General features: G+C 59.9%; 2 protein-coding genes across 2 annotated transcripts in view; one reads left to right on the top strand and one right to left on the bottom strand.

The window, feature by feature from the left end:
- The window catches only part of SPRG_04153 (hypothetical protein), a gene marked incomplete at its 5' end in the record, with an annotated part of 30,358 nt that extends 12,540 nt beyond the window's left edge, over window positions 1-17,818 (top strand). The window contains 2 exons of the mRNA XM_012342759.1: window positions 18-16,051; window positions 16,098-17,818. Coding sequence (XP_012198149.1) covers window positions 18-11,617 — 11,600 coding nt within the window. The 3' untranslated portion in view covers window positions 11,618-16,051; window positions 16,098-17,818. The remainder of the gene's footprint in view (window positions 1-17; window positions 16,052-16,097) is intronic.
- Window positions 17,819-18,642: 824 nt separating this feature from the next.
- On the bottom strand, window positions 18,643-22,576 carry SPRG_04152 (hypothetical protein; the record flags this gene model as incomplete). Its single annotated transcript, XM_012342758.1, has 16 exons — window positions 18,643-18,986; window positions 19,039-19,414; window positions 19,466-19,552; window positions 19,597-19,687; window positions 19,736-20,004; window positions 20,054-20,151; window positions 20,208-20,479; window positions 20,527-20,672; window positions 20,723-20,912; window positions 20,962-21,182; window positions 21,239-21,436; window positions 21,503-21,661; window positions 21,714-21,767; window positions 21,820-21,912; window positions 21,964-22,176; window positions 22,220-22,576. 16 exons carry the CDS (start codon window positions 22,574-22,576, stop codon window positions 18,643-18,645), a joined length of 3,168 nt encoding a protein of 1,055 aa, XP_012198148.1.
- Window positions 22,577-23,813: the final 1,237 nt, after the last annotated feature.

Here is a 23,813-nt window from a genome sequence, read left to right as displayed (position 1 = left end):
CTCTGTCATACTGAAAGCCACGTCGCCGGCCAGTGGCAACTACACGACGACCGTGCTGTTGACCAAAGGCACGTTTTCGAGTGTGCAGATAATGTACAGCGCGGGGGCGACCTCGCAGTTGACGGTCGCATGGGCGTCTTCCACCCAGTCGCTCGCCGTGATCCCGTCGTCGGCGTGGGCGTACCAGCGTCACATTGATGCGAGTCCGCTGAACGTCGTCGTGTATCCTGGTGCTATCAACACAAGTATGAGCTCTGCCTCGTACGCTGCCAACTCGATCGTCAAGGCGCTTGCACCCGTGACGTTCGACATTGCCACGTTCGACAGCGCCGGGAATCCACGTCTCAACACGGGCAACGATAACCTGCAAGTTTCCCTGGTCGGTGCCTCGGGGTGGGCTGGCGTCGGGCGTGTCAACGAAGTCGCTACCAACATCCCCGTGCAGCTGACGCCGTCGCTTCTCTGCCCCGCGTGTGTCACCGCACTGGCTGCGGACGTTATTACGGTCAACGAAGACGTACTGGCACAACTCTTGCCAGGAATGGGCTTCCGTGTCATTGGCGCCAACCCTGGCACAGCGACACCCGCCTTGACAACCGACTGCTTCTTTACCGTGCAGTCAACGACAGCGTTTAGCCTCGGGTCTTCTACCGTCACTGTGGCACCCAGCCACGGCTGCAGTACGTTTGCGACGAGCGCGTTTGGCCTGTCATCGCTGGTACCCGAAACGTGGCGGTATCTCGGAACCGCCTCGGTGCAGCACGGTGCGATGGCCTTGACAGCGACATCAGCCGACTTTCGAAATGTACAGAGTCCGTTGCAGCGCGGTGACACGATCGTCGTCGGACGCGAGATCCACACCGTGGATACGATCTTTGGCACGTTTGGTGCGACGACGGTACCGCTGGCCGAGGCCTACAACGGTTTGGATGGACAGCTTGTACCCGTGTACAAGGCGGGTGCGAGGACAGGCAAGTACCGTGTGAGCTTTGTGCCGCTCGTCAAGGGCAACTACACGCTGGACGCCTACGTGCCGCCGGTCAGCGAAGTGCAGACCGTGACAACGGCGTCGACAAGTTTGCTCGGAGGGACATTTGCGCTTACGTTTTCGGGGTTGGCCTCCGGCGTCCTGACGAACGCAACGACAACACCGATTTCGTACAACGCCGACGCTGCGGCATTGACAACGGCGCTAGAGTCCTGCAGCAACATTCCCGTCGGTAGTGTCACCGTGTCACCCGTCGTTTGCATCAGCGGGAATGCAGCGCTTGGGTGCACGTGGACGATTACGTTTTCGCGGTCGCCCACAGAAGGCCAGTTGCAGTTACTCACGCCGGTGTTTGCCTCGACGCTGACAGGCAACGCAGCCTCGGTGGCCGTCGCCCGACTGCGCGTCGGCGTTCCAATTCAACGCATTAACGGTTTTCCGACAACGCTCGTCGTACAGCCGGGGCCAACCAACCCCGCCGTCACGACTGCGTTTGGTTCTGGCCTCGTTCAAGGCACGGCAGGCGTACCAAGCACCTTTTCGATCCAAGCCAAAGACACCCACGGCAACAACAAAGAAGACTTGGATCCGCTCGAAAACTTTCAAGTCGACGTCTACCCTGCGGGTGTCACGTATGCAGACTCGGCGCACGTCTCGGGCACGGTGGTCTACGCCGGCAGCGGCTTGTACAACGTGACGTACACGCCACTCATGTCTGGCACATCGACGCTCGCCGTCGCCATGTCGGTGCTCCCCGAGGTGCAAACACTCGCCATCAGCTTTCCAACGGCGATCAACCGCGGCGGCTCCTACACATTGTCGTCCGCGTCCGCGACAACGATATCGTTGGCGTGGGACGCCACGGGTGCGCAGATCCAAGTGGCACTCACCGCGATTCTCGACGCCAACGTCAGCGTGACGACAACACCAAGCAACAATGGTTTCCTGCACACGATCACCTTTACAGAGTTTGTTGGTGACCAAGTGCAGCTGCTCGTGGCGTCCGATTTGCACACGGGCACGGCGACGATGGCAACGCTGCAGCATGGCACGATGGCGCACATCAAGACGTCGACCAATATGGGCCAGCCCGTGGCCAACGAGGTGCAAGTCGTCCGTGTCGATGGTGGTACCGGCGTTGTTACCGGTGGCGCCTTTGCACTGACATGGAACGGGCTCACAACGCCAGCGCTTGCATACAACGCCCCCGCCAGCGCTATGCAGACGGCCCTGAATGGTCTCTTGGTCGATGCCAGTGTGCGAGTTGTCGTGACGTCGTCGATCGTCAGCCCTCAGGGTACCGAATGGCTTGTCACATTTATGGCCACCCTCCCGGGCGCCGCGCAGACGATGTACTGGTCGTCTGCACGCTATGCCACACAGCAGTACCTCGTCTCAACACGTATGCTTGGCGACATGGCGTCGCTCACGGCAACCGTCACGACACCGTTGACGGGTGGCACCCCGGCATCCGTCGGTGTCTACGCGGCGGCATTGGCATCGCCCAATGGCAACATCCCCGTCCAAGGCACGAGCCCCTTTGCGCCGCGCATTGTGTCGGGTGTCTTGGTCGCCGCCCAAACAACAGCCACGAGCAGCGCTGTGCCATTTTGGCCAGGCACGCTCAACACCGCGGGCTTGAACGGTCTCGTGACCGGCGCGTTTAGCACGCCGTCGACATTTCGCATTCAGCCGCGCGATGTGTACGGCAATTTGATCACGCATCACAACCCGATGCGCGAAGTGCAGATCGTCGAGACGATGATCGCAAACGGTGATGGGCTCGGAGCGCTCGAGGGCACGTTCACACTGACGTACAAGGGCGCGACGACGACGGCGCTATCGTGGAAGGCGGGGATCGCGACAGTTCAAGCGGCTTTGAATGCGCTTCCCACCATCGGTTTAGTCGATGTTGGCACGACGTGTGCGACGACGTTCCTGCGCACCGTGTCGGCGACACACCTCTCGCAGACCATCACGACGTCCGTGTCCTTGGTGGGCACCGTCAGTGTTGGCGACTGGGTGCGCCTGCGAAGCGTGTCGGGGCCAGTCTACACCGTGGCTCAAGTCACTGCAACATCGGTGTTGCTGTCGTCCCCGTACTCTGGCCCCACGAGCGAAACCACCGACTTGTACGTCCACTCGCTCATGGGGTACGCGTATGTCGTCACGTTCGACTCGAACCTCGGCGACGTGCCGGCGATCGCAGCCGACAGCAGCGCGCTCAGCACCTCGAACGGCGTCGGCACGGCGTCTATCGTTGTGACGGCGTGTACCGCCAACTACACGCAGCAGCTGCAAACAACGGCGACGTCGCCCATCGGTGGAACGTTCTTCATCTCGTTTCACGGAGCGCGGACGCCTGACCTTCCCTTCTCGATTTCGTCGACCGCGCTCACGTCAGCCCTGCAGCAGCTGCCCGACATTTACGCTGTCAAAGTCTCTTCGCCCGTGTCGGGGGCCAACAACGGGTTCACTTGGATCATCACGCTACTTGCGATCGACGGCAACCTCGATCTGCTGTACGCCGAAGGGCACTTGCTCACTGGCGCTCGCGTCTCCGTCTTGGTCACGCCTACGTGTCCTTCGTCGGTGCAAGGGGCCACCGCCAGTCAATACGGTCAACTCGGTGAGTACTTTGTGCCGCGGCTTCGTGGTGGCGCGACCGTCACGGGCTACGCGACGTATGCGTCGCCGGGGCAGTATCTGGCGACGTACACAACGCCACGCACGGGCACCTACAAGTTGGACGTGGTGCACGCTTACCCCAACGGTCTGGTGGGCTCCTACTATAACAATCGATGGCTCCTCGGAGATCCGGTGCTCGAACGCATCGACGCGGACGTCAACTTTTATTGGGACACGTTCATTACGCCGACGGGCCAAGACTATGTGAGTGTGCGATGGACAGGCTACCTCCAACCGGCGTTCTCCGAGCCGTACACATTTAGCGTTCAAGTCGACGATGGTGCGCGGCTGTGGGTCAACCACGTCTTGGTGCTGGATGCATATGACATTGACGTGAGCGCGATGACAACGTACATTTCCAATGCGACCGCGCTCGTGGCCGGGCGCCTCTACGACATTGTGCTCGAGTACCGAGAAAACACGGGCGCCGCCGCGTGCATTTTGTCGTGGTCGAGTCCGTCCCAAGATTGGAGCGTGGTGCCGTCCGAACGGCTCTTTTACCCCGACGCACATATCAAGGAGAGTCCGTTTGCGGTTGCCCCGTACGGCATTCTACCGACACCACCACTGTCTCCCATGTTGAGCATTGCTGGCGCGCAGTCCCTACTCGTAACGTTCTCGCCACCTGCCAACGACGGCGGTGCTGTCGTCGATCAGTATCGTGTCGAGTGGTGGCCACCGTCGCCGACCGGCGTCCTGGCGCAGCAAACGCTCAAGCTGGCCGCCGCCGTCACGGGCGGTTCCTTTACACTCGGCAACGGCGTCCAAACTACGGGGCCGCTTGCCTGGAACGCACTCTACTCGGACGTAGCTGCCGCACTTGAAGCTCTGCCTGGCGTCGGCCAAGTTGCCGTCTCGTACACAAAAGTGACAGGCCAAGCCTCCACGTATACGATCACTTTTATGACGCAATTTGGCGCCGTGGCCCCGCTCGTCGTCGACGGAACCTTGCTGCTCGGGTCGACTGCCGCCGCCATTTGCGCAGGTGCGTCGACGACCGCCACGGGAAACCCCGCCGGTGTCCTCACTTGCGCCATCTCTGACAGCGTTGTTGGTACAATGCCCGTGCCATTGTCAAGCACGGATGTGTCGCTTGTTGTGTCGCCCTTTGCTCCCTACACGTTTACAATCACGGGGCTCGTCCAAGTGGCGGCGGTCACGGCACCGGCCTTTCCTGGTGATGGCGGTGCAACCGGTGGCTTCAACGTCCGAGTCTCGGCACACACAAGCGCTGGGTATGGCTTGCCGTCGGTGGTGACGACACTCAAGCCGATGGCAGTACCGAGCGCCCCGACGTCCGTGGTTTTAAACCTCGTTGCGGGCTCGAGCTCGAGCTTGCGCGTCTTTTGGAGGCCGCCGGCAACCATCAACGGCGCGATCGTGACGTCTTATCTCGTGGAGTGGGACGTAGCGGCTAACTTCAGTGTCCAGAATGCGTCGTTCACGCAAACCCCGGCCTCGTTCCTCGCTGAGTACCCGTCGTCGACGATGTTCAAGCACACAATCTCGTCCTTGACGCCAGGCACGTTGTACTACGTCCGTGTTCGCGCCATCAATATCATGGGGTCCAGTGTTCCCGTGGGAGCACCACTCTCCGCGATCCCGATGACCAAAGCCGACGCAATTCCTATCGCGGGAGGTGTCACGTTGAGCGCTGTCATGGCGGATGGTTTCCACAGCGTTCAAGACGCATGCTCGACGCTTCAGCTCGCTTGGCTGCCGTCGTCCAATACGAAAGGCAGCGAGGTCACGAAGTACCTTCTCGAGTGGTACCAAGCAGCATCGCCTGGTATTCCCGAGGTCCAGATTATCAGCATTTTCGACACCAACAGTGTTGCCGTCACGGGCTCGTTTCAGATCACGTACGACCAGCAGACAACGGACTTTTTACCTATCTCGGCCAGCGCAGCAGCCATGGCAGCAAGCTTGAGCAGTTTGAACAATCTCCGGTCGATCCAAGTCGTCCGGTCTCCGAGCACAAGCGGCGGGTACGCATGGACGATCACGTTCTTGACCGAGTACCCGCGCGGCAAAGTGCTGTCGATTCCATTGACGCACGATTTGCAGTCACCGGACCTCGTGATCGATATTGGCGCCAACTTGGAACCGGCGCGCGTCGGCGCGACATCGATCAACGTCGACGTCGTGCAAAACTCGGCGGTCGTGACATCGGTGGGCATCCAGACGTCGGCGTCGATCGGCCAAGGCATTTCGATTGCGGGGGTTGTGTACCTCGTTGCCAGTGTTCAAACCGACCAAGTGACGCTTACAGTGCCGTACGCTGGTGCCACGGCCACAGGTCTTGCAGCGGCCATTGGCTACACGACACCTGGGATGCCACCTCAGAGTCTCCAGAGCATCGAGGTCAGCGCAGCGGCACCGCCCCCGTTAAACTACCTCTTGACCAACTTGGCGCCGGGTACATCGTATGTTGCGCAAGTTTCAGTTTACAACGGACAAGGCTACGGCGATCCGACGGCGTCGACGGCTGTATACCCGCCGCAACAAGCCCCAGACGTTCCTCTAAACGTGCGCGTGGCACCCGTTGCGGCCTCGACACTCGTCGTGTATTGGAACCAGCCTGCGAGCAGTGGCGGCAACGCGATTACAAAGTACCGCATCGAGTGGGACACGTCGCCGGCGTTCACCGGTGGCGCCGACGGTGGCGCGCTTGGCTACGACGTTTCGGCCGTCGTGCTGCCGGGTGTCGATTGTCTCCTCAGTCCGTGTCAAATGGGCATCGGGAGCCTCGTCAAAGGCACGCCCTACTACGTCCGCGTCTATGCTTACAATGCCTACGGGTACTCGGACAACGCCGGCCTGCCGACGCCAGCGGCGACGGTGCCCATGTCGTTTCCGTCGCCGCCGACAACAATTGTGCTCGGTGGCGGCGCCAATCACTCGATCACTGTCAACTTTAGCACGCTGCATGACAACGGCGGGGCGCCCGTGACGAGGTACAAAGTCGAGTGGGATTGCATGAGCCAAGAGGCGGTCGACGCCACGCCTGGTCTTGCGACGTCCAGCTTGCTCTACATGACGCGCGCCGTCCAAAGCATCGTCGTGTCGGCCTCTGCGTTCAATTTGAACGGCCAATTTCGGCTCTCGTTTGCCAACCACGTCACGCCGTGGCTAGCGTACAGCGTGTCCGCCAACGATCTGCAAGCAGCGTTGCAGGCGCTCGACCCCATCGGTGTCGTCGCCGTGTCACGAAGTACCGTCGGCAACGGCTTCCAGTGGCTCGTGACTTTTCTCACCAACCGGGAAAACGCCCAGCGCAACGGCGACATTCCGCTGCTTTTGGGCTCGATCGACGCGTCCGACACGCACGTCAACTTTGCCGCGTCGAAAACCGCTGTTGCCACGTCGCTCCTCACGGGCACGAACGCGCAGCTCACAATCACAACGTCTATCTCGGCCTACAACGGATATGACCAGCAGACGCTTGTGCTCTCGACCAATGCTGGCGCGTTGCAAGGCTCGTTTACGCTGACATTTAACGGCCAAACGACCGTGGCACTGCCTGTTGACGCCAGTGCCGCAGCCGTGCAAAACGCACTGCTTGGGCTTGGCAACACGGGCGACTTGTGGGTCTCGCGGTATGCGGGAGGCCTCGGCTACCAGTGGATTGTCGTGTTTTTGACGCAGTTGGGCAGTCAACCGGTGTTGTCGCCAAGTACCAATGAACTCTCGAGCACGGATCCGGCGGCGACGATTTCGTTTCAAGTGCTCACCAAGCCTGGTGCCCTCCCAACGATGAGCAGCGCTCTCTACGGCTACGCGATTGTACCCATTGCCCAAGGGCAGTCGGTCGTGTCGTACTCGATTGGAAACGTTCGCCGAAGCGCGTCGTATTTTGTGCGCGTCTCGGCCTGGAACGGGTTCCAAAATGCATTCGGGGCTCCCATGTATGCGACGCCTCCAGTGCTAACCGTGGCATCGACGCCCGATGCGCCAATCAACGTCGTGGTCGAGCCTACGTCCAACACATCACTGCTCGTGTCGTGGACACCGCCGCTCGATACCGGCGGCATCCCCATCTCGTCGTACATCGTGGACGTCGACACGACACCGGGTGCACCCGAGGTCCAGCGCATCGTACTCTCTGGCACCAGTGCTCTTGCCGGAACGTTCTCGCTGTCGTTCAAGAGCTACGGTACGGCGGCTTTGTCGTGGAACAGTACAGGCGATATGGTCGCCGACGCGCTCAACGCTCTCCCGACGGTGCAAGGTGCGATTGTGACACGAGCTCCAAGCGGTGTGTTTGGAACGACGTGGACTGTGACATTCAACGGCACCTCTGGCAACCTCCCACTGCTCGTGGCATCGGCCGCAGGGCTACAAGGTGCTGATGTGGGATTGACCGTAACCGAGGTGACTCCCGGGTCGTTTGCCCCGTTCGTGACAAAAACAACGACCGTCGTGCGACCCGTCCGGGAGATCCAGTCTGTGTTTGCGTACGCTGGCAACGCCGACCTTGGTGGCTACTTCAACTTGGTCTTTTGTGGCCAAACGACCGTCAATATTCCAATCACTGCGTCCAGCAGCGTGGTGGCCCAGGCGCTGCAAGGGTTGACATCCATTTCTACCGTCTCGGTGACGTCCGAGACAGTCGTGTCGGATGCAACGTCGACGCGACCGCAGTATGGTACCAAGTGGCTCGTGACATTTAGCGCGTCCGACGGCAACGTCCCGCTCTTGCTAGTTACGACGACGCCAGGTCTCGTGCCTCGGTCGCTTGCGTGTGGTGGCTCGCTATCGGGCACAACGCCTTGCGTCGCAACTCGATCCGTTGCTGCTGGCGGTCTCCCGTCGTCTGTGACGCTACCGGGTGTGGTTGATAGCCGCGCGTACTTTGTACAGCTCCGGACCGTCACGGCGTTTGGCACCAGCACACCCTTTGTGTATCCGTTTTCGATTGCACCGCAGCTCGTGCCACCGCTGCCCGTACCGGCGGCGATCGCATCGATTCTTTCCGACACGCAAATCAGCGTCTCATGGACAGCACCCCTCGACGCCTCGGTCGTCAACTACAAGGTTCAATGGGACACTGGCGTGTCGTTTGGCATGGGCAGCCCTACGTCAGGGTCGACCTCCGTGCCTGCTGTGGCTGGCCAACGGAAATACGTTTACGTCATCTCAGGCGTCGCGGCGTCAAGCCAATACTACGTTCGCGTGTTGGCTACCAACGCCGCTGGGTTCAGCGCGCCGACGTCGGCCGTGCCAACCTATGCCAACGATCGTGTGACGCGACTCGTTGTCTCCAACACCAATATCAATGCGATTTTGGCGACACCGCAGACGTTTACGCTTGGCTTTGCGAACTTTCCGACGGTCATCTCGGCTGCCGTGCCTTTCAATGCCGGTGCGAGCCAGATTCAAACCGCCCTCCAAGCGCTCGCTCCGGTGGGCACCGTCTTTGTCACGCGGAGCGATCACTCAAGTGGACCAACGGGAACGACGCTGGATATGTCGGGTGTCAACACGGCAGCGTTTCGCGTCGAATGGTTCATCACGTTTGCGTCTTCGTCAGTCAGCAACGTTGCACCAAGTGCGCTCGGGCCGCTTGTCATTACCGTGTCGGCAGGAACTCTGGCCAACTCGGATTTCACAGCAACCGACATCATTCCTGGGGTGTATCCGCTGCCTATGTGGATCCAGCCGTCGCTGCGGCGCTCCGACCTCCCTCGACAAGTGATGGCAACGGTCGTGTCGAGCACGTCGCTCGGTGTACAGTGGCAGCCGCCGCAGTACGTCGCGAGCGTCACCAAGTACTTGGTCGAGTGGGATACGACGTACCAGTTTCTCAACTGCATCCAGTCAGGAGCTTCGTTTGACACGGTGCACAGCACCGTCGCCGTCGTGACGGCGCCCACCACGAGCTACCAAATCAATGGTTTGACAACAGGCACGACCTACTACGTCCGTGTCTCAGCGTACAACGGACAGCTTGCAGCGTCCAACAAGGGCTACAGCGGCGCCGTCGTTGCAGCAAACGTGCCGATCGTCCCGAGCATTCAGATTCCGTACTTGCCACAGAGTGTGGCCGTGTACGTGAGTCCCGTGAACATTCCGAGTCAACTCAATGTGGTGTTCATGGAACCAACGGTGAATGCTCTCGGATTCCTCGAGGGCAACGGCGGCGCCGTTATCACTGAGTACGAAGTGGACGTGGCCAGCAATGTACAGTTCAATGGCCCGACACGGTATCCAATGAGTATGTACAAAGCCGATGGCACGGTCCAGTCTTGCGCCTTGACGCCGTGCTCGTATCCCCTCGGCGCCGAAGTTCAGACGATATCGATTTCGGCCACAAGCGGCTCGTACCGTCTTGTCTATGACGCCGACTACTCGACGCTCCTCTGCGCTGCGTGCACGATCACCATCACGGGCACTCAGATCGCATACAATGGCCCGGACCTGAGACCAATGCTTGGTGCCAACGTCAGATTCATCGTCGATAAGCTCGGGGCCGCGTGTGTCTTTGTCGTCGCAGCAACAGCAACGCCGACGGCCAACGCTGTCAGTGTCGTTGCTGGCGCCAGTTGCAGCCTCACAACAGGCACATACAGTATGCACGCCAAACCAACGACGAGCTGCGTCGATGCAACAGCCGACGCGGCGACACTCGAGGATGCCATTATGACGCTCACCAACATCGACGTGGTCACAGTATCGAGTCAGCCGGGGACCGCTGTTGGCACCACGCAGCTCCGCGTCACATTCATCGGGCCGCTGGTTGCTGGAAACGTACCGCAACTGCTGCCGGTGGCATACGACGGCTCGGGTGGATGCACTGCATTGGCCGGTGGCAATGTATGGACATCAACGTTGATCGACGGCGGGTTCTTGACATCCGGCGCGCCCTATTACGTTCGTGTTGCGGCAACCAACTCAGCAGGGACAAGTCCAGCGCAAGTGGCAGCTCCGACGCAATGTCCCGGCGGTTGTTCAATCGACGGGAGCATTCATCCAGGAAGCAAACCGCCGCCGCCGGCAAGTGTACTTGTCTTCGCGAATGCAGCCGATCGTACATCGTTGCGACTCACTTGGGCCCCGCCCACGACCACGAACGGCGCACCGATTCTATCCTACGTGATCGAGTACTCGACGATGGCGTTCGCAACGAGTGACGTCTGCGGTGGTTGTGTCACAGCCCTCTCCGGCGTTACGCTGACAATGAATGCCCAAGTGACACTAACGGCAGGCACGATGTTTGAATTGACCACCACGGCATCGCCTCCGTGTCTCATGATTGTCAACACGGCCCAAATCTGGAACGCCGGAACGAGCACCGGCACCATGACGGTGCAACCAAATCACGGATGCACAGGCTTCACCGCGTCGTCGATCTTCATGTCGCTTGTCAACGCCGCCGGTGGCGGCTACACCATAGTGCCATCGTCATCACTCACGGATCCATTCAGCTCGCTGATCACGATCGTGCCTAACACTGCGTATACATTGCGCATGCGATCGTGGAGCGTCTTTGGTATCGGCCCGCCAGCGATGGCGACACCAACATGCGACGCAACGCTGATCGCGTGCACGGCGAGCCCAGGAAGCAATGCTATCGTGAGCCGACAACTGCCCGCGCAGCCAACTCTCATTTTACCGATGCAGCTCGTCTCGGGTGTCGGCAACGGCAACGGGTTCTCATCGACGTCGTTGGTGATTGCCGTGCGTGATAGCGCGTACTGGCACGGCGCCGAAGCCATCTCGAGCTTCTTGGTCGAATGGGACTTGACATCGACATTCTCGTCCCCCGCTGTGAGCAGCGTGACCGTGATACCATCAGGTCCAACATCACTGTCGAGCTCGACAGCCATTTGTCCCAGTTGCGCGACGTCGCTGCAAGCCAATGTACTGACACTCTCTGGTGGTTTTTGCCGGTCAAGTCGCCGTCGGAGCGCGGCTGACAGTCGGCGCTGGCAGTCTTAATTGCCAAGTGCAAGTCGACTCGGTCGCCGCCCCCGCCGTGAACGTCGCGCCAGGCTACAGTTGCGCCGACTTCACCGGTCAAACGTATGCACTGGCCGAAAACGACTGGTACACGGCCAGTATCAGCTCGCTGACGATGGGTAGCACGTACTACATGCGCGCGACGGCCTTCAACTCGCTCGGAAAAGGCGTCCCAAGCGCCTTTGCAACAATAGCGCCGATCACGACAAGTGACCCGCCCAGCAACATTCAGTTGTTGCCACAGCCTTCGTCAGCGCCTCCTGCGAGCTTCGTGAGCTCAGTTGTTGTCTCGTGGATGCCGCCGTCGACGACGCTTGCCACAGATGTCTACGGTATCGGAGGAAGTACCGTGACGCAGTACCTTGTCGAGTGGAGCACGGCACCGTGGACGAGCTACACCCAACACGTACAGACGGTAACGACGGTGTCGTCGTCGAACGGCGAGCTCTCGGGAGGCTTCGCGCTCGCGCTCGACACCACAGCATGTATCGTATGTCACGTCAAGGCCGCCGCCGTGTCGTCTATGATTCCCTTCGACGCCGACGCCCCGACGCTCACGCGACTGCTGCAAAACATGCCCAATATCGGAGGCGTGCACGTTACCGTGTCGGCACCCACGACTAAAACGAACGGACGTGGACCATCACGTTCTTGTCGGACGTCGGCCCGATTCCCGCGCTGACAGTGACGAATGCGCTCACGGCAGTTGGGGGCGTGGCGTCGGTCACTTTGACGCAAACAACGGTCGGTGCCATCGTCGCAGGCGCCTACTGCAACGCCAACGTGTGTGATGTCGTGACGGTCTCCCCGACGACGACGTATCCCATCTCGCACACGATCCAAGGGCTCACGGCCGGGGTCGTCTATTACGCCCGCGTCTCGGCGTTCACGGCGCTGGGCTACGGTTTGGTCCGAGCAACTGCGCCGGCTTCGCTCATGGTGCCGTATGCGCTACCGGGTCGACCGACGTCGCTTTTCAACACCTTGGCGCCGCCAGCGCTGTACATGACGGGACCGACGTCGCTGCAAGTCTCGTACCTGCCACCGGCGTTCTCCGGCGGCGCACCGATCATCAGTTGCACCATCGAGTGGGACCCCGCCGCGTCGTTCAATAGTGGCGCGTCAGGAGCGCCAATAGGTGCCACCACGATTGCGGGAACCAACGCGGGTGGCAATGAAGTGGCTATCACGGACCTTACGATGGGCACGATGTACTATGTACGCATGTACTGTGCCAACGACCAACTTGGTGCTGGCGAACCGGTGGCAACGCTGCCGGTGACAGCGACGCCCCACCAAAAGCCGCTTGCGGTGCCCAACATCGTACTGAGCGCGGGGGCTGATACGACGGGCACGTCACTTGTTGCCACGTGGACGCCGCCCGTCTCGTCGGGTGCTGGCATTTCCGGGTACTTGGTCGAATGGTTCACGAAAGCCGTCGCCGTGCCGTGGTTTGGCGTCCAGACGGTCCAAGTGCTCACTTCGACGGGCACGATTTCCGGGGGCGTCTTTACCGTTGGGTTCGGTCCCGTCGCATTGGCGCTTCCGGGTGTCATCAGCGTCGTGCAAGGACAATCGTTTCTCACGACATCGGTGGATCTCACGAGCTACCTCTACCGCGGGGACCAAGTCGCGATCCACAACGTCGTGTACCTTGTGGCAGCGACGGGGACGCTCTCGAGTACGCAGATCCCACTGGCCGATATGACCAATCTCCCGACGCCATACGCAGGCACGACAGCGCGAAACGCGATCTTGTACATGCAAGCACGGACACAGCACGTGCCGTACGACGTGTCGGCAACGTCGCTTCAAGTAGCACTGCAGAATCTACCCAGTGTCGGCATGGTCTCGGTTACGCGCACGCGCACGCTTGGTGCGTACAGTTGGACGGTCTCGTTCTTGAGTCAGCTGGGGCCGCTCTCGGCCCCGAACGCTCTGCGTGTCAACACGATCGGTCTCATCGGGACGTTGCCCAATATTGTCATGTCGTACAACCCTCAGGGCGTGCGTCCGTCCAACTACGTGTCGATGACGCTACCCGCGTCGCAGACGTCGGTGGTGCTTCCGAATCTTACACCCGGCGTCGCCTACTACGTGCGCGTCCAAGCCGCCAACGATCTCGGCTACGGCATGTTTGGCGCCGCGACGCAGCCGTACACGCCGATTGGTGTCCCGAGTGCTTTGAGCCGCGTCAGCATGCGGTCGCGCAGTGCCACGTCGGTCGAAGTGCAATTTGATCAGGTGGAACGATCCGGTGGCGCGGCGGTGGATGGCTATGTCGTGCAGTACGCCTACGACGTGGGCTTCTCGACGCAGGTGACGTTGCCGACGGTGGCACCATCAGCCAAGTATATGCGCATCACCACGTCGGCTGGTATTGGGCCCATGACATCAACGTTTGCGCTCTCGATGGCGGACTACTATGGTGTCTTCTCGGTCGAAGTGGGTAGTTACTTCAACCTCGCCGCCGGCACGTCGTTTATCACTCAGATTCCGACCAACCCGGCACAGGGGCTCCTCCCTGTCGATCTGACGCGAATTCTGGGCCGCGGTGAGTTTGTTCAACTTGCGGGGCAGACCTTCCGCGTGTGCTTGGACCCGACGGTCGCGCTCGTCTTTCCTGGTGCCACGGTCTCGTCGTTTGACTTTGTGACGAGCACAGTGACCGTGTCGGCAAGTCTGACAGGCAACGCGTTGCTTGCGGTCGGGACGCAACTGCAAGTGTCTACGTGTGTAATGACAATCTCGGCGTTCCCGACACCGACGACGATCACTGTCGCGCACAACTGCTTCGCCAACTTTGGACCGGCAGCCGCGTTGCCACTCGAGATCCTCTGGGGTCCCAACACGGTACCGATTTGCTCGGCGACAAATCCGTGGGCGGTTGCCGTCTTTGCTGGCCCGTCGATTGTCGAGGCACCGTTGTACATCCTCGATACGGCGCTCGGGTCGTTTACAAACCTGATTGTGGGTCAGTCGGCGGGCAACACACTCAACGGCATCTGGCAAGACGTGGCCGGGTCGCAGAATGCGCTCTCGCGTCTCGGTTGCCAAGACTACTTTCGCATTGGTGATCCTTTCACTGGTCAGATCGCACGCGTCTACACGCCATGCAGTGCTGGCAACTGTGCTTGCCCTGGCTTGACGGCGGCGGCGCTGCCCATGGGCGATAGCGTCAACCCCGCGACGGAGTCCAGTCTCACTGCCGACACACTCGCGTATGCGACGCAAGACATCCAGACAATCACTATCTCAGCTACGACTGGAGACTTGACCCCTGGCAGCGGCGGCTTCCGACTCCGACTCGGCACCGCGGTGACGGCGACGACGATTGCAGGTGGCGACGGGGACGCCAACATCAACATGGACGTCGGGTGTCTTCTCTGGGCGTCGGGAACGTCGGCGGCAGCGGGTGTCACGGATAGCCTCGCACTCGCCGCAGAGCTCCAAACGCTGCCCAACGTCGACCAAGTGAGCGTCTCGCGCATGCTGTACCTCAACCCGACGGTAATCGTGTACACGGTGACGTTCACAGGCAGCGCCGTCCGGGGCGAAATGCCATTGCTCGAGGTGCTGGACGTTGGGACTAACGGCTGCGGTGCGTTTGTGGGCGCAACGCCCATCCTGCCTGTGACGACGCGCAAGATTCAGCGGCCGCACGTCAACTTGTACCGTCTCCAAACGTCGGCTGCTATCCCCGTGTCGGCGTCCGCGACGGACGTGAAAAGTGCGATCGAAGCGCTTTCTCTCGCCTGCAAGGTCGACGTCACCCGAGAAATTGCGCAGAACGGCTACGACTGGCTTGTCACTTTTACCCGGGACACGCCGTCCTCGCTCTTTGCCATTGTCGCCAACCCCATGAATCTGCGAGCTGTTTTGGATCCGGTCGTCGTCGTGACCCCCGTCGCTCGCGTGACGTTTCCCGTCCTCAACAACGGCCTCGGTGTGTTTGCCCGCGTCGCTGCCCGTAACGTGGCGGGGCGCGGTGCATTTGCGATCCCGACGCCGTCGATGCTCCAACCAGCCAACTCGGTGCCGGGCTTGGTGCAGAACTTGCGCGTCGACGTCGTCTCAGACACGGAGATCCTCGCCCAATGGAGTGCTCCGATCCATTCCGGCGGTGTCAACGTTTCCGAGTTCAACGTCGAATGGTTCACGCCCAGTGGCGCCAAGGCTAACCAGATCGTGAAGTCCACGGACACGGTCGGTCAGTACGATGTGCAAGTCGTGTCCGTCTCGGCGCCGTCCGTGGGCGCCTATACGTATCTCGGTGGCACGTTTCACTTGACGTTTGACGGCCAAATCACGCCCGAGCTGCCTTTTGACGTTGCCGCCGTCGATCTCCAAGCCGCGTTGGAAGCGCTCTGTACCATCGACGCGGTCGCCGTCACGCGCGTGCTCGGACCCAATGTATGTATCGCCGCTCGCCGCTCTCGTTGTCTCATGTGAGGGGTAGGGGTTTTCGTGGATGATCACGTTCTTCCAGACCATGTACCCCGGCAACCAAGCAACGCAGCAGGTGTCGCTGCTACAAACGCAGCTCGGCTCGCGTCTTGAGGTCGCCGGTTCCAATTTGCTCATTTGTGCCGACCTGGCGCGCGACAACTGCATCCAGTCGGTCATCAACGGTGCGCAAAGTGTCTCGGCGACCGCCTCAATCGGGTCCCTGCAAGAAGTCCAGTCGATCACGTGCTTGGGCAACGTCGGCTCGTTCGTGCTAACGTACATGGGCACGTCGTCGACATCGATAGCCGCAACGGCGACGGTCGGCGACGTGCAAATGGCGCTCGTTGGTCTGGCCTTTGGCAGTGTTTCGGTGCTTTTCCCCACGGGGCAGGCGACCATTTGTGCGGCCGCGTCGCCGGGGATTGTGCTCTTTCAATTTCACTCGTCGCTCGGTGACATGCCGCTGCTGGCAACGACGGCCGTCACTGGTGGCCTTGTCATCACCGTTGCCGAAGTCACTAAGGGCGTGCCACAGCACCGCATAGGGCTCGCGCCGCACTGGCTCTGGATCTCAGGTCTGTCGTCCGCCACATCGTATACGGTGCGCGTCGCCGCGTACAATAGCGTCGGGTACGGGGCGTTTGCTACCGCACTGGGTGCCGTGACGCCATCGGCACGGGCGCCGTCGACGCCGCCGACCGTTGCGATCGCTCGACAAACTGCCACGTCGTTTGCCATCTACTGGGACGAACCAACGAGCTATGGCGGAAGCGCTGTCTCCAACTACATTGTCGAGTGGGACCACACGCCGACGTTCCGGAGTTCGTGTGGTGACAACGCCGAAGTGCAGTACCTCACGCTATCGGCGACACCGTCTCTCGCGCCCACACTGCAGCTGCACCTCGCCATTGGCAGCACGGTCGTCGGGTGCATCAGCTGGAGCATTACTGCTGCCGACCTGCAATCCCAAATCAACGCGCTGCCCGGCTATGAAAGCGTCACAGTCGCGCGCCACGGCGACAAGTCAGCCGCGTGGAACTATGGCCACATGTACGAGTTTACGTTTTACGCAGCGCTCTCGTCAATGCCGCTCGGGGATGTGCCAACGCTCGTGGCCCAGCGCAACCCGGGCTGCGACTCGTTTGCGGGCACAATAGCAGTCTCGCAAAAGCTTTTTGGACCTGGCTTGGACCCGATTCAAGGCGTCGGTCGAGCTGCACCGACGCTCAACGCGTGCGATGCGCTCTACTTGCGGCCGCAGGGGCAGCTCACGACGACCGATGCGAGCGCCAAAGCAGCCGCGCTGGCACTCAATTTGCCTCCCGGCACGACCCGCAAGCCGTTCTGCCAAGCTTGCGCGCAGACTCTCAGTGGTGTGACGCTCGGCGTGACCGTGGATCTGCGTGCATCCTTGGCTGTCCATGACGTGTTTACCATCGGCAGCTACAGCTGTGTGTACACGGTGGCGGCTGTGACGGCGTCGACGGTGACAGTGACCACCGCTCTTGCCTGTCCGGCGTTCTCGGGGCAGGCGCTACCCATCTACCGCTACAGCGTTCGCGCCTACACAGTGACCGACGTCGAGGCAGGCACGCCGTTCTATGCACGCGTTACGGCTGTCAACGCGTTCGGGTACAGTCCCCCCAACTATAGCTACTAACTCAATCTGCATGTCTACGACATCGACGACATATACTACATAAACATCAATCGATTTCTTGCATTCAAAAGTCGGACGTGTGTTCGTCTACGCAGTGGTCACATACGCGGACGGCGCGATGCAAGTCGTGGCTGAGGACCATCCGCGCCTTCGAGCAGCTGCCGCAGACAAGCGTGCCGCAGTTTCTAGTGCACCACAGGTGGTAAAGGAATACGACTAGAATAACCATCAACGTACTTGCAGTGGTGCCGGAGACGGTAGAGGGTAAAACTACTGCCGCAGAGCATGCATTTCTACAGAAGTCAATCCAGTCTTAGTGTTGACCATACATACTCAAGGACCGATCCACGTACCTTGGACGTATTGTGAAACTGAAACACGGGCGCAAAATGATGCAGCGCCGGCTCCGAGACGGCCGAGAGACACGTGGTGGCGTCTTCGTAGGCGCTGCTGCGAATGCAATGCGTCAGCGCACGTAGCCACTCGTCACGGTCGAGGCCGGCGTCGAGCACAAAGGTGTAGGTCGCCGCCGCCTCCGTCAAGCTCTAGCACAACACAGTGGTTAGGGTTGTCGCGCCACCTGAAGTGGTACCGTGATCACGGGCTCGCCACGAATCTCAAATTGCGTGGCAATGGCAGCGACACCGACGGCGGCGCACGATGCGACGAGCAGCGTCGTCTCGGGGCTTGTCTGCGGCGATGGTCCGATCGTAAAGTGCTGGTAGTCGACCGTGACCCACTGCTTGCGCCATTTTTTCTTGCCCAGCTGCACTTGGAGCCAGCCTGTTTTGATTGGCTTGCGCATTAAGACGTCCATCGGGTGCGGGCTCGACTTGTCGTCTTCATCGGACGTGTTGGAGAGCCGGTAGGTCATCTCGACCTTGGCGATCGCGTCCTACGACACGCGTTGCCACGTGTTGAAATCGATCGCAAAGTGTACGTGGATGGCGTCGACCCAGCTCGTTTGCGCATCTTCCGAGTCGGCGATAAGCATAAACGACTTTTGGTTGGACCGAAAGTAAAAAGCACTAGATCGATACGGTTCGAAACAGTGTTTCCAACGGCAGTTGGGATCGTACTTGCGGTGCGTCACGGGCGGCGCACCGTCAACGACAACGGCCTGGCGCACACTCTCGGGCAGTGCATCTTGGAGCATCGAGACTGACGCGCCGGTGAGCTCGATCGTCTTGTGCTTCTTCTGGTACGTGGCCAGCAGCCCCGTTGGTGCGTACAAGAGCGCTAGTCCAAGCATTCCATTTCGTTGCAAATGAGGCATGGAGACAAAAGGTACCGTGGTCGAGGAGCACAACGTGGTACGTCTTGACGGTGCCGCGGCACACTTTCCGCAGAAAACCGCCTTTGATATACGTCGAGTCGGTGAGCGTGAGGCCGTACTGCAGCTGGACTTCGCGCAGTTTGCGCGCTGCGTCCCGTGATGCAATGCTGTCTTGGATCGCTTGCACGACGTGGTCGACCTTTTCGATCGACGAGAGGAGCGGAGTGTGGTCCATGTGACTGGCGTCCGTGCACGCCAAAAGCTCTTGCAAAAACACCTTGTACTTGGGGATGCGCTCCATGGGCATGTTGAGGTACGTGCGAAGTCGATGGAGCGTGCCATCGTCCAAGTGCAGCTGGATACCCGCGAGCATCGACACAAAATGGTCCGACTAGCACCCCCATGCCGTCACAGAAACAGTGTGTGTAACATGCAAGAATACCTCGATGGCGGCCAGCGCGGCTTCGTGGTAACTGGCGTACGACGAGTACATCTGGAAGAGCGACGCGTAGGCGTTAAAGATGGCACCCTACCAGGAAAAACTCGCATCCAACACGATATATGCAGTCGTACAATGCGGTGAACAGGCGCCTCGTCCGTCTCGGCCAAATGCCGCACGAGGTGGTCAAGAAGCTGCTGGTTGAGCGTAAAGATCTGGTCCATGCTACAGACACTTGCATGACTGTTGTCCAGGTGTCCATGGTGCAAGTACCTCGTAAAGAAGACGGCCATGGTTGCGTCCAGGTGCGTCTTGACGGAGTCGCCACGCGCGAGACTCGAGCTGCCGTTGCGCAGCTGCGTCCGCTTTGTGAGACCCATGCGCGAAAACGTTCTCTGGAGCTTCGAGTGCGACAGCTGCGAGAGGCGGCGCTGGAGACTCTGTTTGGCAGTCTCGAGCTTTCGACCTTCGAGCTGTCGAAGCAAGAGCGGCTGCACAAACACGCGAATGCACTCGCCAAGGCACTCGACGTAGCTTTGCTCCTACGACAGAGCAATACAATCACAGCTATCGTATCGTACGGGGACGAACCGAGCGCACAATCTCTCGGAGAATGAGGTGGCGATATCGCTCTTGCTTGGCGTCGTCGATGAGCGAGCTGTCCATGCGCACGAGTTCGAGCTCATCGACTAGACGACAATATAAGTCAACCTTCCACTATGGCTACACATCAAATGGCCCATACGCTGCGTGTCGCGCAACGAGAGGAGCGAGCCCGACATGAGGTCCATGGACCGAGCTCGCGACGACGTCCGCTGGAGCGCCTTGGCGGCCGACGCATCGAGGGCGTCAATCCACTTGGCCCAGTCTTGCGTCGAGCTGGCGCAGAGAACCCACTCGTCGTCCTCGAACGGCGCCTTGCGCATCTTCTTCGTGTACGCTTTCAGCGGGGAGGCTTTGAAGCGCCGGTCCGGCTCGGCCCGGGACGTGATCTTGAAGCAGTTGGCCATGCCATATCTACGAGGCGCCATGGCATCTTGCATGCACCGTACAGCAAAACGTACGAGTCGACGTTGCGGATGAGAATCGCACCCGCCATGGGCAAGACGTCAGTGGGCGCATGGCGCTGCGGCCCGTCGATTGTCGGTGCGCCCGCGAGCGCGAACTGCCTCAAGACACCGCCTTTGAGCTCAAAGTAGCAGTCGACCCACTATCGATAGCATGAGCACCGATGTATCATCCTTTCTATATGGCATGTACCCGCCGCTTGCGCAGTCGCCGAAGGACGCCCCGAAACTCGATGAGACACGCGAGCCATCGCATGGCGCATCGCTTGACCGCGGCGAGAACAGGAAAGCAACCGTCGCAGACGCGCTTCTCTTTTGGGTCGTTGTCAATCACGTAGGCGCGGTGTGTCGAGCAGTTGCCGCAGACAACGTTGCCACAGCGTCTACAGTCGATTGGACATATGCAATATCGGCAACAAGGTGTAGTTTTACCGGCAGTGATGCCGCCGAAAGCTCACGGCGAACCGACGTTGGCAGAGCGAGCACGACTCGACTGCATCGTCCGGGATCCACACGGCGGCGGCATTTTCAAGGGCCGCTTCCCGGCCTTTCTCCTGGGCGCCGGCAATGGCGTCGGCAATGAGTTGCACCCAGCGGTTCTTCTCGTCCACGGACGCCGCAAAGAGTACAAAGGACTTTTCGGCGCTGTTGATCTACAGGAAGGCGCATGAATAGGATAGGTCGAGTGGAACGACGACCTTGAAGCCACAGTCGCGCTGGAGGTGCGGGCGGTCCACCGAGAAGAGGGGAGGTACGACTCGGGGAGGCTGCCGTCGATGCCACATGCTGAGGAGGCGAGCGCGACACTGCGGCGGCAGTGGTACGTCTCGGCGGGCAAGATATCGCTGTAGAGCAGCAGATCGTTGAAGAGGTGCAGCATGACCTTTTCGTCGCGCTTGGTGGAGATCTAAGATGCATGTCATGGGCGATTTTGAGGTTTGGTGGAGCCGGCGCATCCAGATGTACTACGTACTTTGACGAGGACACCGGCGCAGAGGAGACGTCGGTCGAGTGTAAAGAGTGAGAGCTGGCCGACGAATTGGGCTTGGACACGCAGCACATGCTCCATGATTTCCTTCTGCCGCACGGTCTCGTTGATGAGCTGCGCAGCGTCACCGACGGCCACGACTGCCTACGTTCACGTCTCCGTACCAGCATTCCATGTGACAAATCGAACGATGCACCTGAAGCAGCGACGCATGGTCAGGGTGGCCCTCCCCCGTCAAGCCCGCAATCCGCTAAACGAGGAGATAGGAATGTTCGAGGATGTCGGCCATGTGGGTAGCATACCTCGAGGAGCAACTTGTACCGGGGCACGCGCTGCACAGGAGTAATGAGAAGACTCTCAAAGTTTTGCATCGACCCGCACTGCAGCTGGCATAGCTACGCCACGTCTCGACGGTGCAGGATGGGGACGAGAAAGCAACACGGTACCTGCACGAACGCAGCAAACTTGGGCGACCGATGCGGATGTAGCAGCTGCGCGACTTCGTCAAAGTTCTTGGCATAGTCGGCGTAGCACCGAAAGAGCGGCGCGTAGCGGCAGAAGAGCGCGCCAATCGAGTCCGCCGACGACGGAAGGCCGCTTACCTCGGTGAGCAGCTGCGCGTTCACGGTCAAAATCTGCTTGAGGCTCTGGAAAAACACCTAGCATCGTAACGTCGCATCGATAGTCCAGCGGCGGACGTACGGCGACGGTCGGGTTGGCCAGCATCGTGTTGCCAGCGACTTCCATTGGCGTCACAAAGGCCGAAACGAGCACCTTGAGGCTCGAGACATAGCTCGCTTCCGTGGCGCAGATCTCGTCAATGACCCGCTGGCGCTTCATATCGCGTGCCACGAGCGCGTCGCTGAGGAACGTCTGCTGCAGGTGCAGCTCGGACGCCTCTTCGTGCGAGTGCTGGTTGTTGTCCTCGTCGTCCTCGTCGACCTCGGGCCGCGCCGACGGCCGGCGCTCCTTGAAGACCGGCGCGAAGCGGGCGTCGGTGAAGCGGCTGCGGTCATGGCCGTCGAAGCTGATGCTTCGTCGCGGTCGAGCTCGGTGCATGCTCGCGAAGCTAATGATGACACGCTCCTGCACGGCGAGCGCGTATCCGGCTCCCAACCGACCACTATACGTTGGGCGCCTGAAAATATCTTGGCATCCGGATAACGACAGTCGCACTGGCCTCGCGACTGGGATTTCAATTAGTCGGCGTTCGACTAACTACATCCTTGCCTCGTGACGGCGCAACCATCACTTGAATACATCTCGTCAGCGCGCATGCCAGCTGCCCAAGCGATAGGCGTTGAATCTGGCCTAGCACTATTTCCTAGCACAGGTGCAGGTACCTAGCACCACTGCACATCTCTCGGTACACACACTCGCGCAAACATGGCAACACAGTTCAAGTCGCCCCTTCCTTACTGTAGAGGCAATGATGTGTATGTGGGCGCGATGAGTAATGCGGCAACAGCAATGAGCTGGTCGGTAATTCGAGCAGGATCGGACTTGCAGTGCCTCTGGACACCTTGCGTGCGTTCCGTGGGCCCGCGAGCGGCCATTACTTCACCGCCGACGATACACTCGATCACCAAGTATCTACGGCCTCTCAATCTTGAACCAGGAGCGGCGTTGGAGCACGGACGAGATCCGAGTGTCCATCGTCTTGTCGATCGTATGCCGGTGCAGCAGCAACTGCCAGCTGCCAACACCGTTCCACCATCGACTATTGCCCCTCAAGTTGATGAACTCATATCGCCAGTCAATAGACTATCGCGCAAGTAGCCAGAACCGTGACAACTTACACTCGTGGCTGTGCAAGATGCAGCTGCAAGAGCACACACGCGAGGCTCGGCGGGCTGCATAGAAAAGGGACTACCGGTAACGTGGCTCGTGGACAGCCAGGTGGTCATCCTGGTGTAAGAGCGTTGCCTAGAATGGTCGTAGCCAGTGGCAACGGCTCAATGCCGCAGGCGTCGAAACACACTGCGTCAACCGTGCTGCCAGAAACTAGTGCGCCTGACGTCGCAAGTCCGACTTGGCTAGTCGAAACAAACACTATTTCACCGCATTAGACTAGGATATAGCTTGGGTATATTTATGGGGCATGCGGCTCTTGGTAAATACATCGTGGTAATGGCGGGTCTTGCTTGAGCCTTCGACTTTTACTTGGGTCTATGTGTCATGCAAACCGTCATTGACGACGCTGACATTATTTGATGCAAAACTGGGCCATAGCTCGCTTTTCGTCGCATTTGATTGGCCAGAAAAGTGTTCTATTTAGCCAATCAAATTTAAATTT

This window comes from Saprolegnia parasitica (genome assembly GCF_000151545.1).
Source record: "Saprolegnia parasitica CBS 223.65 unplaced genomic scaffold supercont2.11, whole genome shotgun sequence".
Lineage (NCBI taxonomy): Eukaryota > Oomycota > Saprolegniomycetes > Saprolegniales > Saprolegniaceae > Saprolegnia > Saprolegnia parasitica.
Note: the sequence above shows the minus strand (reverse complement) of the source record. Positions and strands in the feature narration are given on the sequence as shown.